Raw genomic sequence first — 22257 nt, 5'->3', positions numbered from 1 at the left:
GTAGAATCCTTATGATAGCAAGTCACAGAGAACTTGAGTCATATGTGCAAGATGTGTTTCAGATTGGTGGATAATGCACTGCAAGAATGCCATTAGAAGCTAAGTGTAGTGGCACACACTTGTAATTCCAGTACGTGGGAGGTTGAGACAAGAGGATAAGGACAGGTTCAAGGACAGCCTCTGTAACTAGTGAGACTCATCAACCTAGGGGGACCCTGTTTCCAAATAAAAGTAAAATAGGGCTGGGGTGGTACCTCGGAGGTAGAACACCCCTGGGCTCAATCCCCAGTACCACCAAAAATAAGAGAATGAAAAGAATTGTCATTAGAACCCCAAGTTATTAATATTTACTTTTCCTGTCCCAGTATGGATTCATCATATGCCTGGCTGGATTGTCCAAATTATCAGAATTTCTACTGTGCAAAATGTGTAATCCAAATTAGGTCACTCTCCATATAGAATAACTTTGCCAGAAGAGGGTGAGATGGCATGATGACCAGAGCCTGCTTCTGAAGCCTGGCCAGTGTGGGTACCTAAAGTCAAATCTGCTGTCCACTCCTGAAAGCTTGAACTCCAACACTTACTTGCTATGTCTTTGGATAGGCTGTAAAACCTTGTTGAAATTTGACTTTCTTATCTGCAAAATGGAATAATAGTAACATGAACCTCTCAGGGAGTTTGAAGAAAAATGGAGATTCCAAAATAAATTTGAAAACAAATGTTATAACTGTTAACAATTATTATTAATTATTATTTCATTAAGAGTTTCATATTAAATAGCTGCTTTTAATTTTTGGAGTTTTTTAAATTGGTGCATTGTAATTATACATGGTAATGAGTTCAGAACAATAAAATATACATGCACACAGCACTTGGTGTGCTTTCCTCTCGAACCCACCCCACTCCCACCCTCTTCCACTTCCTGTATATAATATTGAAATTGGTATTAATGACTTCATATATGACCATAGCATTATTTGAACTGTTTTCTTCACTTTCCCACCTCCCTCCCCAAATCCTTTTTACTATTCTGCTAGTATCTCCCATTATTTATCTGAATTCTCTTTCGAAGTTTCCCCGTCTCTATCTGGCTTCAACATATGAGTGGAAAAATATGGCCCTTCACTGTTTGAGATTGGCTAATCTCTCTTAGCATGTACCAACTACTTTTAAATTTTCTTTATTTCTGGCTAAAGTGTGACTTTTTAAAGATGTAAGCAGTATTATTTTAGTTTTCTAAATCTTCAAATTCTTACATGTCATAAATGTCCAGCTTACTTCTTTAATGAATTAATAAATAAATAAATGAGTATATTGAGTGAATGAATAAAGGCTTGAAATCATTAGAAGTTGGGCTTAAAAGAGGCAGCCAAATGATTACTGGATGAATTATGGGTCTGACAAAATATGGGAACAAAACGAGTCTATTTGAGAGAATGTATTTGAGAGAAAATAATTCCAACAATAAAAAAAGATTTTCTTATGTGAGATTATCATTGTTAATTTTGGATAAATTGCTATAATACTAGATATCAACCACTAAGCCAAGCAGGGGAAGGAGGGATGGGGAAGGAACGGGGTAGGGATCGGGTAGGGGATAACTGAGCGATGTGTGCATGTATGTCTACAAAAGTGTTTTTTTTTTATCACATTATAATGTATGAATACAGTGCACCGATAAATAAAAAAAGAAAAAAAAGATTTTCTCTGAAGATTAGAGAGGTTATGTAAAGTAAGCAAGCGAAACACAGCTTGAGTTGAGGATACTCAGTTTATAAGGGCTATGATATCTTCAGATAGTTTGCCTTAAAATTTCATAAATAATAACATTTAGATAAAACTCAGATGAATGCTTTCTGTGATTAGAAGAGGCAGATAAACAACAATAATAATAGTGGTACTTAATAGGTTCCAGGTTTTGTTCTGAGTGTTTCTTTTTTTTTTTTTTTTTTTTTGTGGTACTGGGGGTGGACCCCAGAGGCTTTCTACCTCTGGGCTATACTCCCAGACCTATTTTCTATTTTATTTGGAAACAGGGTCTCACTAAGTTGCTGAGAGCCTCATGAAGTAGCTGAGGCTGGCTTCGAACCTGTGCTATCCTCCTGTCTCAGCCTCCCAAGTACGGGGATTACAAGCGTGCGCCACCACGACCGGCTGTTTCTTTTTTATAAACTCATATAATACTCCAAACCAACCCATGGGTTAAGTAATATTCTTCTCATCCCCACTGCCATTTATACATCAGAAAATCAAGCCTATAGGGATTTACAACTTGCCCAAATCACATAGTTTATACCAAAATTGTAATTTGTACTCACAGGGTTGGAGCCAAGGGACTATATGTTTAAATATGACACTACTCCATGCCATGACACTACTACTAATGACACTACTACTACTCCATGACACTACTACTAATAAAACAGAATGATGCTCAAGAAGAGGACTACATCCCCAAACCACCATGCACCCAAGAGTTAACTGTGCTAGTGGTCATGAGGGCTACTGGGGGCCTTCCAAGTCCCCAAGAGCCAAAGGCACAGCAACATGTCAATACACGTGAGTTCCCTTTGCCCTCCCTGGGTTGTTCTTTTGCTATTCCCAGCATGTTCCCAGCAAGTAACACAATGGCGGTGGAGAATGCCAGTGGAGCAACATTTGTTAAGGGAATAATTGGATCAATGGAGGGATGGGCGCTAATATACATGATGTGCTCACTCATTCTCATGGCAATGAATGGTGAGAATTCCATGCTTTCCAGAGAGCTGTATTCCCCCCAAGAGTTGAGTTTCAAGAACCCCATGTAAATCACATTTCAAGTTTCAGCGTCAGCTGTACAAATAAAGTGCAACTCCAAGCTCAGTGGAAGCAAGGGAGCTGAGATCCCTGCCCTGGAAATTTCTCAGTCTATTGTTAACTATATGATGTCATCTCTTGCCCAGAAAGATCCTACTTATTGGAAGTAAATACATACAAGCATAAGTTTCTTCTTTCTCTAGTCATTTGTCACTTTTGAGGAATGTCCTAGAAGCTCTTTTTATGTTTAATAGATATTAGTGAAAGACGATTCATGTATAAGTTGATCTTTGCAAGGAGGCTTTAAAGTATCACTGCTCTTGCCCTTACATGAAAATATATTTAGCTTGCAGTCTCCAAAGGAACAAAATCAAAACTGCTTGAAAAAGTTTCCTGGCTGGAGGAAAAGCTAGATGCTGTGGATCAGAGGGAAGCCAGTGAAGAGCCATATGAAAAAATTGTTCTTGTGAAAGATCAGGTACGTCATAGAGAAAAACTCATCTCTATTTTAAAAGTTATCTAACATTGTATAAACTAGCAATTCTGCAAGGCCATTTCTGGTAAGGTTGAAAGTTCATATTTAAACTTAGGATAGTAAGCCGGGCATGGTGGTGCACACTTGTAATCCCTGTGCTTGGGAGGCTGAGACAGGAGGATCACACAGGTTCAAAGCCAGCCTCAGCTACTTCGTGAGGCTCTCAGCAACTTAGTGAGATCCTGTTTCCAAATAAAATATAAAATAGGTCTGGAAGTATAGTCCGGAGGTAGAAAGCCTCTGGGTTCCACCCCCAGTACCACCAAAAAAATAAAATAAAATAATAAAAATAAATAAATAAATAAACTTAGGATAGTAAATAGAATTATTTGTATTTGCTAAAAGTAATTTTATTCTCTGGTAGACAGTGACATTAAAAGTTAACTTTGTTAGGTATATTTTAAAGTTTGTTTGGTATATGTTATTTGAATAGTTAACTAAATATTTTATTTATTTTGTAAATTGTATTAACTGCACAAATGTTTCTTAGTTTTCAAGGTTAGACCTAATCAAGGAATAGTTTCCGTGTAGCAAAACAAGTGGATCATAAAATTTGGCATATGTTTTTAATCAATAACTCTGTAAGAAATTATTAATCTCCAAACTTCTGGAGATAAGTATGTAATTATATAAATTACCTATAAATTGACCTATCATTTAATCCAAAGAGTCTGCTTTTAGAATACATTAATGGCCAGGCATGATGGCTCATGCTTGTAATCTCAGAATTTGGGAGACTGAGACAAAAGGATCCAGGTTCACAGAGAGCCTCAATACTTAATGAGGCCCTTTGCAACTCAGTGAGACCTTGTTTCAAAATAAAGAATAAAAAAAAATAGGGCTGGGGGTGTAGCTAGGAGGTAGAATGCTTCTGGGTTCCATCCCTAGTACTGCCAAAAAAATAAATAAAGAAAGAAAGAATACATTAATGCCGGGCGTGGTGGCGGACGCTTGTAATCCCAGCACCACACAGGTTAGAATCCAGCCTCAGCTACTTAGTGAGGCTTCTCAGCAACTTGGTGAGACCCTGTTTCCAAATAAAATATAAAAATGGGTCTGGGAGTATAGCCCAGAGGTAGAAAAGCCCCTACCACCACCAAAAAAAAAAAAAAATCAATACCTTTTATATAAAGGTATGTATATGTGTATGTGCATATGTATATGTATATGCATATGCATGTTTGAGGTAAGTATGTTAGCATTAACTGTAGCACATCAAGCTAACATTTTTTCCACCCATTTTCTAGACCTAAGCATCCTCAAATGTTTTGCCCTTGGGACCTTCCATAAAATGGAAGAGACATAGAGATGGAAGGAATGATCTCTCCAATGACTTCTAAACATCTAGCAGAAACGGTGTTGCCATTCACAAGATTTGAGTACCAGTCATGTTTATATCTGGCATACTTTGACTATGTAAAATGAAGAATTTTATGCATGTGGTTTCTAAACTTTCCTTCTTTTCAGTGCATTGAGAAGCTGCAAGCTGAAGTAAAAGCTTCCCAGGAACAACTTATAGCCCATGTAAGTGTTTTTCTTCTTTTTTTCATTCCTTTATTTATGTCATCATCATCCTGAAAATGAAATGGAATTTGCCAGAAGTTATAAATAAGGTTTGTCTGCTACAAAGTAATCACAAGGCTAAAAAAATCAATATTTTTTACTGCCTCTGCAGTTGCTCTCCATAAATAAACTTCTCATTTTTGTGGTGATAAAAATGTCAAACTGAGTTCTGATATACAGTTAGATGGTCTAATCAGGTCTACCTTGATGTCCTGTCAGGATAAGAGAACTAGAAACTAAGAAGAGGAAAAGATGCCAGCCTATGTTAGTGAGCAGATGGAGGTGTAGATTACATGGCCGCTGTTGACAGATGGGACACAGGTCTAGAGCAGAGCTTCTCAAGCTTTTTTTGTTGGTAATAATCACCTGGAAAGATTCATGAAATAAGTTGCCCAGAGAATCTGTTTCCTGAATGCTCAGGTGGGGCCTGAGGATTTGCATATCTCAATGATTCTAGATTTAAGTGATGCCAACATCCACAATGTCTGCATCGCACTTTGAGCAGTTGTGTTAGATATACTCTTTTGGTTTCAGTCTTGTGGTTTTTAGGTAGGTGAGCACATAAACCAGAGTACAGTACTCCCCTGAGTGAATTTTATGAATTTCTAGGGCAATTTTCAGTCATACTTAAGCTTATTTTTGCTCGGAGGACAACTAATGAGAGTCTCTTGCCAAATGCTCTTGTTCTCATGCTCATAAACTAGTCATCTATCCACTAGCTATCTAAGATTGTGAACAAACCTAAATCCTCAGCATGTCCTCAAAGACTTGCTCGCCATCCTTGAGTCCTAGCCTCCATTGATCTTGGCTGCTATGGGGTGGCTTCTGGATTAAAGATACTGTCCAGCTATGACAAATGGCCAATCTTAAAAGCAAGTTCTTCAGACAGATCTGAGACCTATAAGGCCGCAGCCCCAAAAACATGTAGAAAAGAATGCTTAAGCCAGGTATGGTGGCGCATGCTTGTAATCCCAGCATTTGGAAGACTGCAACAGGAGGATCACGGTTTGTGGACAGCCTTAGCTACTTAGTGAGGCCCTTTGCAACTCAGTGAAACCCTATTTCAAAGTAAAGGATAAAAAATAGGGTTGGGAGTATAGCTCAGAGGGAGAATGCCCCTAGATTCCATCCCCAAAAGAATGTTTAAATAATTAATTCTGGTGACTATCCTTTTAATATTTGAAATGAGTGAACTTGAGTAAAATTTCAGTAATTGTCTCATTTTTGTGTTGAAGAAGAAAAAAAGCTAATCTACTGTAGCAGTTGGCAGTGATTTTTGACTTAAATTTGAAAATGTTTTTGACCCTGTATGCTTATTTGATCAATACTGAAAATGACTGGTGTGTGCATTTGTGGTGTTGTGATATTTTCTAACAGAAGAATGTCTCAGAAGCACAGAATTGTGCTGTAGATGCCTCTCCCCTGGCCCTCTTCTGAGGTGCCAGGTAATGACTGTTGTCAGAGTTAGTCCTCTTTTGACAGATTATTTCTTACAGCCCTGTGAATGGAAGAGGGTTTTAGCTCAGAATTGTTGGAGAGCAAATACATTCACTAAGGTTCTGATATTATCTTCCAACACCATGAAAAACAGATGAGAAAGTGTTGTCACTGGTGCCTTAGGGAAATTCCTGTGGTATCTCCCTCTATCACCTAGTTTCTATGGAGTCTCTTTCTCTTCCTCATTGCAACTATCTCAGGCTTGTCTGAACTGGGATAGTATGGAGTATTGTGTGGGGTCCTGGGATTTCTCATATGTAATCATCCAACATTCAGGTTTCAATGTAGCTATCCATAAAGACTTTGCCTCAATTCATCAAGAAAATTTTAAATAAAGAAGGTATCAAAATAGTATTTATTGAGAGTAGACTGTGTGTCTTTCTATATTATGAACGTGCTTTCTGTATTATTTGTTGTAATGTCAATACTACCCAACAAAGTGAGCATTATTTTTCAGATTAAAAAAAAATGAACCTTAAAACGGTTAGATTTCTTAGCTCACTCTGAAACCCATGGTTTTTTTTATCACCCCTTTCTGCCTCTCCAAGTCATATTCTCTACATGCCATTTGAGGTGTCAAGCAGACTTTCTAAGAGTTCTATCTCTAACAGTCTTTTCTCTTTCTATTCACCCTTAGTGACTCATCAGTTCATAATGCTTCAACTCTCCCTTCCATACAAATAAACAACCACCTCCACCCCCACCAAGTTATTTCTGTCTTAATCATCTCCTGATTACAGCTCCTAAGTGTTTTAATGAGTATTTCTTAAAACATTGTCCCTGGAGAAAATATTCCATGGGATGCTAATAGGTATTCTGAAAAAAGGAAAGGCAGGCTAGAGATATCATTAAGTTACATGGATTTATTTCCTGCAGGATTTATCCATGTAGAACCAGTCTTCAAAGGTCTGTGAACATGAACAGTGTTTTACAACACACAGGTTTGGAAACTACTAGCACGCTGCATCAAATTGTGCTTCTTAAAATGATCTTGCTAACATCTCAGGTTCAGAAAAGTCAAGTTTCTCATCTTCTCCTGTCATCTCCTGAATATGCCCCTCTGTATTCCCAAGCCGTGCTGACTAATATCACGCTACTATCATTTATTCTATACTATCACTTATTCCATCTACAAAGCTGTTTTAAAATCCTTCCTGTTTGCCTCTACACTATGTTTAGTTAGTTGTCAAACCCTACATATGTTTCTGCAAGTAATCTCATTTCCATGTCTTCTATTCCAGTAATCTGCTCCTTCCCTACTTCTTTCAGATCATATTATAGTTTAATTATTGTGACTAGCCCCAAATAATTAACATATATACATATGTGAGTTCAGAGCCCCCCATTAGCCTTCCTACAGGAAACAAATATCTCATTTTTTCTCACAACATCAAATCCCTATTGCTAAGAAGAAAATATAAAACCCATGTGTAAAGATTTGAAGTGGGGTTTGGGGAATATAACTCAGTGGTAGAGCACTTAGTATGCACATGACTGTGAGGTTTGATTTATAGCAGGAAGGAGGAAAGGAAGGAAAGAGGGAGGGAAGGGAGAAATGGAAGGAGTGAGGGAGGAAAGGAAGTTAGGAAGGAAGGAAGGAAGGAAGGGAGAAAGGGAGGGAGGAAGGGAGGGAGGAAGGGAGGGAGGAAGGGAGGGAGAGGGAGGAAGTGGGTACAGAAAGCCAAATAAAACAGCTGACACTCACAGGGAGAGTGTGACCTATTGGAATGGAGGAAAAGAGAAAGAAGATTAAGGAACCAAGGTGTTGGGAATGGAACATTACACAGAGGCTTCTTTTCCAAAATAAAATATCAAAAGGCTCTTGGAAGTTCTGCTGATGTTGAAGATTAGAATTAAGAGGGTTATTAATAAGAGTTACCTCACAATATGTATCTGATCACCCCTAAGCGTTTGAGAGTTATGCTACGTTTAGGATCCCTGTTTGTACTGTGTCTTAAATGAATCACCATGTAGTCTGGTTTCCCTGCCTCCACGTGGGATGAAGTTTCCAAAACACAACCCCCAACTTCCTCTTCCCTTCTCCTTCACTTTCCCCTCTCCTCAGACTGTGCTTGCTAGTAAGATGGAGCTGCTCTGTCTTTTCATACCTGGTACCATTTGCTACGCTGTGACTTTGCTCATCAGTATCTTCTTGTTGGAATATCCTGTTCCTCTCCTCCTCATTCAAATAACTGTTACTCTCCTTGCAATGCCCCTGTCCTGGCTCAGCTTCTTCCTTAGCTACCAGATTACTTTCTCTGGCTTCCCATAGTCTCAAGGATATACATCTACTTGAACTATTAAAATAAACACTTTAGACAAATTAAATTGAACAGAGTTTATTTGAGGAGAGAACAATTTATGAATTGGGCATCACTTAGAGCCAGAAGAGGTTCAGAGAGCTCCACCCAGCAGCATAAGCAGGGAGTTAGTAAAGACCAAACAGAACAAGTAGAAATCCCCTGATTGACTGCAGCTGGGCACTGACTTTATTTGGACATGAAGAAATGAGGCATCTGCCCTTCCTGAGCATGGTCTGATCGAGTGGCCACCTGTGATTGGCTGAAACCTGGTTAAGTGTTTTTGTTTTTATTTTTTTGGTGGTACTGGGGGTGGAACCCAGAGGCCTTCTACCTCTGGGCTATACTCCCAGACCTATTTTCTACTTTTATTTGGAAACAGGGTCTCACTAAGTTGCTGAGAGCTTCACTAAGTAGCTGAGGCTGGTTTCGAACCCATGTGATCCTCCTGTCTCAGCCTCCCCAGCGCGGGGATTACAAGCGTGCGCCACCACACCCGGCTAAGTGTTATTTAAAAATACTCCTAAGGAAGACCAATGAAGGGGACCAGGGGGCCCTAGAGGCAAGGGAGGAATATGATTTAAAATGTTATTTAATAACATTTTTTGTGGTACTGGGGATGGAACTCAGGGGCATTCTGCCTCCGAGTTATACCCCCAACCCTATTTTTTTACTCTTTATTTTGAAACAGGGTCTCACTGAGTTGCAAAGAGCCTCACTAAATAACTGAGGCTGTCTGCAAACCATGATCCTCCTGTTTCAGCCTCCCAAATGCTGAGATTGAAAGCATGCACCACCATGCCTAGATAATAAGATTTTTAATCATATCCCTCTGCAACTCAGTGAGACCCAGTGAGACCCTCTGCAACCAGTGAGACCCTGTTTCAAAATAAAGAATAAAAAATTTAGGGCTGGGGGTATAGCTTGGAGGTAGAATGCTCCTGGGTTCCATCCCCAATACCACACACAAAAAATGTTATTTCCTTGTACAAATGTGTCTTGATAAACCCATTATTCTGTATAATTAGAATGTACCAATAAAAAATATACTCCTTTAAGTTAGATTTCATTTTGTTTACAACTTAATTAGATTGCAGTTTGTTATGCAGAAATGTAACGTATGGAGATAGATAGCCTCAGGCCAATGACCTCATACTCTTAACAGAGCTCAATATACCAAAATTTTTTCATATTATCTGTTTGTATATCTATCCCCTCACTAGACTCTAAAGTCATTGAGGAAGGGCCAAGAAGGTGTCTCTTGTAACCACTGCACCAAGTACAGTGCTGGGCACACTGTCGCTACTCGATGGCCGCTGTGGCCTTTATACATTTTCTCATTATCTTTTCATTCACAAAAAGCCATCCCTTGAACACCCACTTTGTGATGAAAACTAGATATGAATAAAGCCAAATACCAGAACTCGAGCACTCTGGTAATGGAGTAAAGACTGCAAGAGAGGTCCATAGGGCCTGCTCTAGACAGAGGGGCAGCTCAAGTGTCAGGAGTCAGGGGAGGCTTGTCATCTGGGGGAGAAGAGCACCAGGTGTTGACAGGTGAGTAATGAGAAAAGCAGAGCGAAAGCCCCCTAAACCTGGGGGAACCCTAAGTGAGTTCCAAGTTCCCACATCAGTGCCAACCTCGGGTATCAACTGGCAATAGAGGACAGAAGAGAACATCAGAAGATGTTGAGTAGCTGAGCAGTGAGACACTTCCACAACTGTATCTATAGTCCCTGTAAGAAACTCTGGAAGACACAGGCCAAATATGGTCTCAGACTCAACCTTTTCCTTTTCAATCTCCATTTACATCTGTGACTCCCAAGTGTGCCAAGCATCCTGTCTAGGACTTTGCTTGCTATTTTTCTTTCCATTTGAAATACCCAGCCCCGTTACTGAGTTTTGCCTGATTTTTTCCCATTCTTGATTAAAATGATTCCTTCCTGAAAGTCTTCCCTGACCATCAACACAGAAGTCATTTCTCCTCTCTCAGGATATTCACATTTCTCTTTACCTCTTAGTCACTTGTGGCACCATGTCCCAAATCAAATAATGTGATGTTGGCTGTCTGTTGTCCAAGACCCAGTTCTTGGAGAATGGAGAGCAAGTCTATCTTTAACTCCCAGAGTTTGTCCAATACCTTGTACAGATTTCATTCAAGTGAACTGTTAAAATGGCCCAATTAAAAATAAAGTTGCATTGGCGTTTATAGAAGCACACTTTATGTCTCTGGGGGAAAAATTTATACAAAGAGTTGGATTTCTTTAAGACAATAGTTGCATAAGACATCACTTTAACCTGAGGCAGAGTGTCAAGGTATAACATGCAAGGGACAAAAGATAATTTCTTTCACTGGAAATTTAAAAAAAGAAATAGAAAACACAGTATGGAAAATCCCTATGTTAGATGAAGTAAGAGAAGTCTCTAAAGGCAATGCAGTCTTAACATGGAAATCGACAACCTGGTGCCTGGGCTTGTTGTTGTTCAGTTCAGTTATCTAGATAACCCAAGAGTTGAATTATGTTACTGTACATTAAATTGATATGTAAGAAGAGAAAATACATGCCTGAACATTTCAGAAGGAATGGGAGGGACCCCCATTGGCACCCGCGAGAGTTTTCCTAAAGAGTTGGTTTAACTTCTCCCTTGTACTTCTCTAGGGAAGCTATAAACTAGCAAGGTATGGTGGCTTTTGCCTATAATCTCAGTACTTGGGTCTCCGGGATAGGAGAATTACAGGTTCAAGGCTAGCTTCAGCAACTTAGCAAGACCCTGCTTAAAAACAAAGTAAAAGGGCTGGGGTAGCTCACAGGTAGAATGCTCCTGGGTTCAATCCCCAAAACTAAATGAATAAGAAGAAGAAAAGAAGATGGGGGGGGAGAGAGGGGGCTATAAACTGCCATTTTTATTTTTTCTTTCTTTAATTTTCATTTTACTTTCTTTCTTTTTTTTTTTTTTTTTTTTTTTTTTTTTTGGTGGTACTGGGGTTCCTTCTACCTCCGGGATACACTCCCACGGGCTACACTCCCAGACCTATTTTTTAACATTTTTATGTGGAAACAGAGTCTCTTAAGCCATAGAGGCTGGCTTCGAACCAGCGCGATCCTCCTGTCTCCGCCTCCCAAGCGCGGGGATTACAAGTGTGCGCCACCATGCCCGGCTTCATTTTACTTTCTCCAGGAGCCTCTGTGTAGATCATATGGAAAATTTTTTTTTTTTGGTCTAAATTCTAGATATGCCATTAGTTGATCTTTTGCTATCAGGGCCATCTTCTGTTTTTATTTGTTTGTTTGTGGTTGTTTTACAGCCTAAGCATCCATTAGCACACATTTGGCAATTATACCCAAATTGTTTTTTACACAATTATACACAAATAGTTGTGTTTTTCCTATTGTGTGCAGTTTTGTGGGGAGCTATTATTCAAAACATACTGTCAGTTACTAACCATGAAGCAGGCATATGCCTTAAGCCAATTAAACTCTTTCTGCGGGGAATCTGAAATTTAGTTGAAACAAGAAAGGAATAACCACTGGAGCTGATGTATTTTGCCAGTGATGTCCAGGCATCATGACAAAGGAGTTGATGCTGCTTGGACCAGATCTATTCTAGATCTATTTCTAAATTATGGCATCATGACAAAGGAGTTGATGCTGCTTGGACCAGAACTATTCTAGATCTATTTCTAAATTAGGTTCCTATTCTTTTTAGGAACCACCCAATAAATATCCAAAAAAATTCCCTTTCCTTTAAGCTGGTCAGAATCAGATTCAATTGTTTATACCTGAGATTCTGTAATTGTTACATTATCTCTGTGGTTTATAAAGTGTGTGGCCCAGACCAGAAGTATTAATGTCACCTGGAAAGCATTTAAAAATGCATATTTTGAGGTCCCTATTTTGTTTGTCCTGAATCAGAAACTCTAGGGGCAGGAACCTGGCCATGTGTGTTTTTAAGAGTTCTCTAGGTGATCCTGAGGCTGGTTAACATCTGAGAAGCACTTCATTGTCCAATGAAGCAGGGCCCTACTTCTTTCAGTGTGGACACTCCATTCTCTTTTTTTTTTTTTTTTTTGGTGGTACTGGGGTTCCTGGAAGCCCTTCTACCTCTGGGCTACACTCCCAGACCTATTTTTATATTTTTTAAAAATTTGGAAACAGGGTCTCCTAAGCCAGCGCGCGCGGCTGGCTTCGCACCTGCGCGATCCTCCTGTCTCTGCCTCCCAAGCACAGGGATTACAAGCGTGCGCCACCACGCCCGGCTGGACACTCCATTCTGACCAGAACATTGTCCCTGACCATCACCCTGCTTATGGGGCCAGCCTCTTGGGCCTCATCTCCAGGCCTCAATCTTAACAGTGTCAGGATGGCAGCATGTCTGCACACAAGGTGCATGTTTGTTCAACTAATGAACTAAAAACAGAATGATCTCCCTGCCATTACTCTGGAAATCCCACACTTCTGTGCGCTCTAGAAGCATCACTTCGTTCCTGAAGCTAGTCATGACTAATTCTAGTGTAAAGTGACAGTAATTAACGCCTTGGAGTCACCTAACAACATAAAGTTTCCTACGAGCTCCCTCCCACATTATGTCATTTATTTTTCACAACAATCTGGTGAAGTATTAACTCCTCTCAGATAAGTAAGTAAGAGCCACAGACACTAGGAACCCAGATCACAGCAAATAGACAGTGGACTTCAGCATAGTTACTCTGACTCTAGGATCCTGAATTCTTTTCTCTTTTCTGTTCTGTTCTTTTTTTCTTCTTTTCTTTTTTTCGTTTTCTCTTCTTTTCTTTCCTTTCTTTTCTTACTAGGGATTGAACCCAGGGTCATTTTACCTTCAAGCTACACCCACATCCCTTTTTATTTTTATGTTTCATGCTCAAACAGGGTCTCACTAAGTTGCTGAGGTTAGCCTCTAATCTGTCTCAGCCTCCCAAGTACTAGGATTATAGGCATGTACCACCATGCCTGACTAGGGCCCTGATTTCTTTTCTTTTCTTTCCTTCCTTCCTTCCTTCCTTCCTCCCTTCCTTCCTTCCTTCCTTCCTTCCTTCCTTCCTTTTCCTTCCTTCTTTTCTCTCTCTCTCTCTCTCTCTCTCTCTCTCTCTCTCTCTCTTTCTTTCTTTGTGGTACTGGGGGTGGAACACAGGGGCTTTCTACCCCTTGGCTACACTCCCAGAGCTATTTTCTATTTTATTTGGAAACAGGGTCTCACCAAGTTGCTGATAATCTCACTAAGCAGCTGAGGCTGGCTTCGAACCTGCGCAATACTCCAGTCTCAGCCTCCCAAGTACTGGGATTTTAAGTGTGCTTCACTACACCTGACTTAGGGCCCTGATTTTTTTTTTTCTTTTTGCGGGTCTGGAGATGGAACCCAGAGGCATTTGACCTCCGAGCTACATCCCCTGCCCTATTTTTTATTCTTTATTTTGAAACCAGGTCTCACTGAGTTGCAGAGGGCCTCTGGTCTCAGCCTCCCAAATGCTGGGATTACAAGCATGCGCCACCACGCCTGGATGGGCCCTGATTTCTAAAAGCTTGATTTCACTTCCAGTTCAGAAATTTTTAATGCATGTATACATATGTTGGTTGTGATAGTAAATTAATCTTTACGATGTCTCAACTTTATGCATTTTCCTTCAGACCCTGTGGCAGAGTTAATCACCCTGAGGGATTTGGGCATAGGAACCTACAGAGTTCTACCTGGAGCCAATGAGGAATAAGGAAATTTCTCTCTGTGGACCATTTCTTTAGAACCAGATACATTTAATATCTTTGGAGAACTTCTCAGTTATCTATGGGAAGAATAATGTGGTACTGAATGGCTGCATGTAGGATAAATTTAAGAAATAATTTCATTGCATGCATTGATTATATTATAGTTAACTCCTCTCTACATCCTACCATCCTACCTTCTTTGACATTAAAAGTCAACTCTAAGCCAGGCAGGGTGAAGCACGCTTGTAATCTTAGCATTTAAGAGGCTAAGAAAGGAGGATCGCAGTTTGCAGAGAGCCTCAGCTACTTAGTGTGGGCCTTTGTAACTCAGTGAAACCCTGTTTCAAAATAAAGAATAAAAAAGAGGGCTGGGGGTGTAGCTTGGAGGTAGAATGCCCCTGCGTTCTATCTCCAGTACTGAAAAAAAAAATCAATGTCAGAGCTATGAATTTTCTCTATATTTGTTCATTCATTGATAAGTCCTTTATTGAACATTTACTTTATGACAATAGCTAGAAATTTATTTGTTTAGATTCTCTGGACTAAATGGTAAGTTAGTTTCATTTTAACTCTTTTTTTTAAATTTTATTTTTAATTTAATTTAATTTATTTATTTTTTTAATTGGTGCACTGTATTCATACATCATAGTGGGATACAAACTTTTGTAGACATACATGCACACATCGCCCAGTCAGCCCCCACCCGATCCCCACCCCATTCTCTCCCCATCCCTCCCTCCCATGCTTGGCTTAGTGGTTGACATCTAGTATTATAGCAATTTATCCAAAATTAAAAATGATAATCTCACATAACAGTTTCATTTGTCTGATACCAAGCTTTTGATGACTTAAAGATATTTCAATATTTCTTTTTACTTTCTTTCTTACCAGAGAATATTTTTTTTCTATTTTTTTAGGTGAAACTATCATATATTTATATATTTATTTTTCAGAATAAAAATCTATCCTAATATTGAATATGGACTCTAGATACCCAAAACGATCTTGAAAAAGAACAAAGCTAGAAGATATATATTTTCTGATTTCAAACCATATAAAGCTACAGAAATTGAAACAGTATAGTACTATTCTAAAGGCAGATATATAAACCATTGGAGTTAAATAAAAGCCTAGAGCTAAATTCTTCCCTATATTGTCAAGTTATTTTTGACAAGGTTTCCACGAACATTTGGTGGTGAAAATAATAATCTTTTAACTAAATATTGTTGAAAAATAATAATTACATGGAAAAGAATAAAGTTGGACCCTTACCTAATCCCATATACAAATATTAACTCAAAATAGATAAAAGACCTAACTATAAATCTTAAGACTATAAACTTTTAGGAGAAAATCTGGGTCATAAAACCTCACAACATTGAAATTGGCAGTGATTTCTTGGATATGATTTCAATGGCACAGGCAACAGAAGAGTATACAAACTCCCTAAAAAATAAAAAAAATACTGTATATCCAAAGACAATGTAAACAGAGTTAAAAGTTACTAATAGAATGGGATAAATATTTCCAAATGCTATATCTGAAGGTATATTAATATTCCAACTAGAAATCCTAAAAATTAACAACAATAAAGGCAAACAATACCATTTAGAGATAGGTTAAAAGATTAACATAAATAATGAATCTCCACAGATAACCAATCTTAGTTGACTGTTGGATGGAAAATCTTGTTTCTCTGGTTCTGGTTTGTGTTACCTATTTCTTCTTTGTAGTTAATCTCTTTGAGTATTTTCTCTAGTGCTGGTTTTGAAGACATAAATTCCTTCAGTTTCTGTTTGTCATGGAAGCTTCTTATTTCTCCATCTAATTTGATAGAAAGTTATGCTGGGTAGGAAATTTTTGGCTGGAAGTTGTTTTCTTTCAAAATTGGGAATATGTTACTCCAAGCCCTTCTGGCTCTCATGACTTGGTTTGGGAAGTCTGGAGTGATTCTAATTGGTTTGCCTCTGAATGTCACTTGGCCCTTTGTTTTTGTTGCCTTTAAGATTCTCTGCTTGGCTTCCACATTGGTCATTTTGACAATTATGTGGCGTGGGGATCCTCTTCTCCGATCCTGTCTAAAGGGAGTTCTATAAGTTTCCTGGACCTGTGTATCAACCTCTTGCTCTATGTTTGGAAAATTTTCTGCTATTACTTCCTTGAAGAGATTGTTGATCCCTTTGCTTTCACTTTCTTTTCCCTCCTCTATTCCAATTATTCTTAGGTTAGCTCTCTTAAAATGGGCCCATATTTCTTCAATATCAGATTCCTGCTGTTGGATATTTTTTCCTAGATTAGAAACTATGCGTTCATTTTTGGAATGATCATCTTCTAAGAGCGAGATTCTGTTCTCCATGTGTTCTAATCGGTTGTTTGTGCTTTGAATTGAGGCCTTTACTTCATTAATTGCATCCTTTATCTCTTTTTGGCTCTCTCTGAGTTCTTTTCGAAGCACCTCTATTATTTCTACAGTTATTTTCCTGATTTGATCTTCTAGAAATCTCTGATTTTCTGTTTTATCGGGTTCTGATGTTGTGGGGTTGTGGACATTCATTGCTCCAGTATTATTCCTGTTTCCCATGATTTCGGAAGTTTGTGCCTTCTCTGGGTTCTTCCCTTGGGTCACTATGACTTCACTTAAGGTGTTCTGGATCTCGAGTCAGTAGTATCTCAGACCCCACTACTCCTTTACTGGGTTGTATCACAGAGTCTCAGCCCCAGAGAGTCAATAGAGGCTGCTTTAGACTGTGGGGGGTGCCAGGTTGCACGTTCTCCTATGGTGTGATATATCTGCCACCGCCACTCCCCCACTGGGTCAAGTCCCAGGGAGTACAGTACTGGGATTTCTCCTCTGTGGCCCGCAATTTGACTCACTGTTCTTGAGTACGCAGATGTAGCTGTACTGGACTCGGTGAATTCGGTGCTGCTGCCGCCGGTGGCAATATGGCGCTGCTGTTACGCCCTTGGCCGTGAGGCTGGCGTATTTCTTGGTTTTGAGTTCCACTCTGAATCCCTGCAGCGTGTGCTGAGCTCAGCCACTGGAAGCTTTAGATGCTCCCTGCTCTGAGAAATCCCGCCTGGCTGTTCCGCAGCGGCTCACCTCGGCTTGCTGTAGCCATCCGGTGAACTCGCCGTTGCCACCGGCAGTATGGCGCTGCTGCCGCGTCCTTGGGCATGAGGCGGGTGTATCTCCTCTGTGGCTCTGAGCTCTGTTCTCAGTCCGCTTTCTCTCTGGAGCCTGGTGATTTTTTTGTTTCTCTGGTGATGGTGCTTTCTGGCTATGAAAGGCGCTGATTTTGTGGTAATGGAGATTGGTTGTTAGCGGGGCTCTTAAGCCCTGCTTTTCCCAGTCACCATCTTCCCGGAAGCCCTTCCATTTTAACTCTTTAAGTGGTTATTTCATGATTTATCTTCCATATGATTGATCTGAGGAGGTTAAATATTAGAGAGGAATTGCAGAAGCTTTCAAATATCCTTGGTAAATGTTGCTGCCTTACTTCTCCATAAGCTTGGAAGGAGTGTGAGCTCTCACTTCACACCAAGAGGTTGCTCATAACCTAGAGTCAGTGCTTTCTGGGCCATTAAACAGTTCCTGCACTGCTTAAATAATGGGGCTGTAGCACATTGCTGAGGCAATATAAAAACAAAACCCCATCAGGATCATATTACTTTTTTTAGACCCTCAAGAAACCAAAGCACAGTAAGTTGCTCAGGGGGCTTATAGTCTTCCTGGTTGGCTTCCTAGTTGGCTGAGGGCCAGGGCCTTGGGTATGAGGTGAGTCAGTGACGTCACTCAAGCCTGGATGCTGCCTGGCACCACGGAGCCTCAGTCAATACACCTGAGCAGTTACAAATTGCTAATCACATACTAAATGTTCAGTTAAGCCATTAGAAAATTAACAGGTTGTTCTGCAGTGAGGTTATCTTTTGGGGTAACTGTTCCACAGTTTTTATGGGATTATAGTTATAGGATGTTAAAGGTTAAGGTTCCTCATTTTAGCTGCCAGATTACTTTAAAGGAGACCTAGAAAGTTAATCAATGACTCAAAACTACTTTCTGAGGAAAATCTTGTAATATCCTGTCAGTATTTGCTCTGCTCATATATTTCCCTGATGAATGCTTTTTTAAATTTTTTTGGTACTGGATAGTAAACCCAGGAGCTTTGTGGAGGACCTTATTAAGTTGCTGAGGCTGGCCGGGAACCTGTGATCCTGTGATCCTCCTGTCTCAGCTTCCCAAGTACTGGAATAACAGATATACACCACCATAGATGGTTAGAAATGCCGTTTTGCCTTTCACAAAACGAATTGTTTCTTTGTCTTTATCCCTAAATAGATTAAAACCTTCTTGAGGAAGGAGCTGGAGGCTAGTTCATTGTATGACCCAATAGTAGATTTTCACTGCATGATCCAACTGGTAGATTTTCAATAAGTATTTACTGAATGAACTGACCAATCAGTCTATCAGTCAGTGAGTGAGTATATTAATAAATGTGGGCAAACTCTCAGTTCAAGAATATTATTTCTGGCTCCACATTTCCAAAAGAGAATGCCAGTTCTAGTCCCAACCCAGCTGACAATTTGCACCAGAGAGTTCTGTGCTTATCTACTCCATGATCAGGGGTAAAAGTTTGTCCTCAGTGCTTAACTTTTAAATTCTTAGCTGAAAGGAAATGCATAACGGTGGCATACCTAATATATAGTCCATTTTCTTTCAGATAAATAACCTAAACTTCTTTCTGAACTGAGAGCAGCAGAGCCATATTTCTAGACTCCATCCAAACATGCTCAAATTGCTTTTACTGAATGACAAGGGCAGAGGTGGGATGGTACTGTTGACTCAGTGTGGAGAGAGACTTCAGGAAATTGTGGTACATGCTTACTGAAGACAATTATTTTATTACAAAGTATGCCTTTCTTTACCAGCAACTTTCATGATTCCAATGAGCACTGGGCTTACCACATCTTTCAAGTTTTTACCTTCCTTCCTCCTCACTTAATATATTTACCTTTTCAAGCTGCACTAAAATCCTTTCTGAAATGCATAGTACCAAACTAAATCAGTGAATCATAAGGAAGCAATCAGACTAAGACCATGCATGGCCCTGAGTGGTTCTTCCAGTTTCTTGCATGGACAGTTAAAGAGATGTCTTACTCTTCATTGGCCACTGTGGCATCTTCTGACACTACCCCCTCCCCTCCGCCCTCTACTGCCAGTCTGAACCCAAGAAAGGCACTGATTTGAGAACTTGGAACTCAGTCGGTGTACCCCCAGGTTCAGGGGGCCTTTCCCTCTGCCTTACCCACTACGTACCTGTCAACACCTGGTGTTCTTCCCCAGCTGACAAGCCTCTCCCGACTCCTGAGGCTCAAGCTGTCCCTTCTGTCTAGCATGGGCCCTATGAACTTCTCTGCAGTCTTTACTCCATTAGCAGAGTACACAAGTTCTGGCACTTGGCTTTATTCATACCTAGTTCCTGTCATAAAGTAGATAATCAAGTGAGAGCTTGTTGAATAAACGAACAAGTAACTGGGAGAATGCATATAGCTGACATATAATGTCAAACTAAAAAAAAAAAAAAAAAAAAAAAAAAAAAAGCAAAAATGAAGCTGGGTGTGATGTATCACGATTGTAATCCCAGCATTTGGGAGGCTGAGGCAGGAGGATCGCGGTTCGCCGACAGCCTCAGCTACTGCTTAGTGAGGCCCTTTGCAACTCAGTGAGACCCTGTCTCAAAATAAGGAATAAAAAAATAGGGCTGGGCTATATATAGCTCGGAGGTCGATTGCCCCTGGATTCCATCCCCAGACCCACAAAAAAAAAAAGCAAAAACAATAGTTAAACATGTCTAGTTTATAACGAATTCTCCAGAAACGATACTAAAAATTATTTATTTATAATTCATCTTATTTTTAAAAGAAAAAAACAAAATCAAATAAAAATTTATTTCTCAATTGAATGCAGCTTGGTACTTTATAAATATTAAACTTGAGTTGTTCTCTTGATACAATTTTATACTTTTATTTTATTTTTATTAATTATTAATTATAATGTTTAATTTAACCCTATTTATTTATTTATACTCTAATTTCACAGAAGATATATGGCTTATAAGAAATGCATGTACAAAATAGTTTATTTTTAAGAACATAAATAATAATAATTAAGAACATATATATTGAAATAAAATAGGCATATCAGGAGAAAAGTAGAATATGAATGTGTAAGTCATAACTTTCCACCTAATACAGTTGACAGAAATATAGTTTTTATCTTCCTAACAACCATAGTAAAAATAGGAAAAATTATTTGATAAGTAACTCTTCCTTAGTTGTGGATAAAAGGATGTTACCTTTTATTTTCTTATAAATTAATTCTAAAATGAGATTTTATGTTGGGTCTTATAGAGAGAATACAGAGACATTTGGAGAAGAATATATCAAAAATCTCAGAGCAGCAAATGTAGTAGTGGATTTTAAATGGTTATTTCCATAATTTCCAACAAAAGAAGCCAAGGGCGTTAACATGTAAATAGTTAATCTTTCCTCATTGCAATTATTGTCTAACTGGCATTGTATATGTTTTAATCCCCAGCTATTTATGATAATCCAGCGGGCAAATTTAACTGCAGTCAAAAGCCAAGTATATAATGTAGAATGGGGAAGGTGGCCAGAAAGAGTCATGTTAGTGTGGAAGGTGCCTGGTTTACATAAAAAGAAATATGAGGCTCCATATGGCCAGATCATCCAATTTTTCAGAAGATGAAAATCTAGAACTCTGTGTGAAACTACTCATTTATAAATTTTAACAATCAATGCAAATAAAATGACATGTTTAGTGTGGCAAAGGAAATTTACTTAGGGGTAGCGTAAATATGACTCTTACTCTGGATTTTAAATTTAGACTGCTACTTTCTCCCATCTATTCTACAACTTAAAAGATATTCTATACAAAGAACAGGAATACGTGGTGATTGTAAGAAAGGGGAAGCGTGTTTTGTGGTGATTATTTCATCCATTTTAATTTTATTAGTTAAAATAATGCTGTTGTGAAAGACAGAACCCAACATTTCAGCGGCAGAACACGGTAGCACCTCATCTCTTGCTCATTCCAATAACAGTATTCTGGGTGTTCCCACGTGCAGGCGCGGTTGCTCAGGATCATTTAGGGACTAGGATAGTAGGAGCCTCTCACATGTTCAACACGTAGGATCCAAGGTCGCTTTGGAACTATTTCTATTACATTTGTGTGTGTGTGTGTGTGTGTGTGTGTGTGTGTGTGTGTGTGTATGTGTGTGTGTGTGGGGGTCTGGGGATGGAACCCAGGGGCATTTGACCTCCGAGCCACACCCCCTGCCCTATTTTTTTAAATTTATTTTGAAACAGGGTCTCACTGAGTTGCAAAAAGCCTCACTAAGTAGCTGAGGCCGCAATCCTCCTGTCTCAGCCCCCAAATGCTAGGATTACAAGTGTGCGCCACCACTCCCGGCTTTATTTCTATTCCTGTAGGCAGAAAGGAAGAAATCAGCAATGTGTGTACTTGGAATTTTCTAGTGGGGCTTGCTTGAAAGTGTTGGTGCACCTGTCTTTGTTCAGATTCCACTGGTTACAACTCATTCATGAAACCATGTTCATTGCAAGGAATGCTGGGAAAGGTAGTCTAGCTAGGAACAAGTCTGCCACACCATGCTTAAGTCATTTAATCTCAGAGGAATAGCTCTTCACAGTTTGACTCCAGAGTGAAATATATTAGAAATTGGTTTATCCTTACTATTAAACCAAATATATATAGACTTAAAATTTATGCAATAACCAGGCATGGTAGTACACACCTCTAATCCCAGTA

General features: G+C 39.3%; 1 protein-coding gene across 1 annotated transcript in view; it reads left to right on the top strand.

Annotated features, from left to right (window-relative positions):
• The window catches only part of CCDC192 (coiled-coil domain containing 192), a gene marked incomplete at both ends in the record, with an annotated part of 215972 nt that overhangs the window by 46898 nt on the left and 146817 nt on the right, over window positions 1–22257 (top strand). The window contains 2 exons of the mRNA XM_080698684.1: window positions 3143–3274; window positions 4799–4855. Of these exons, the coding sequence (XP_080554810.1) occupies window positions 3143–3274; window positions 4799–4855 (189 nt within the window). The remainder of the gene's footprint in view (window positions 1–3142; window positions 3275–4798; window positions 4856–22257) is intronic.

This window comes from Muscardinus avellanarius (genome assembly GCF_963383645.1).
Source record: "Muscardinus avellanarius genome assembly, chromosome: 7".
NCBI lineage: Eukaryota > Metazoa > Chordata > Mammalia > Rodentia > Gliridae > Muscardinus > Muscardinus avellanarius.
The sequence above is the reverse complement of the archived record's forward strand: the minus strand, read 5'-3'. Positions and strand labels throughout refer to the sequence as shown.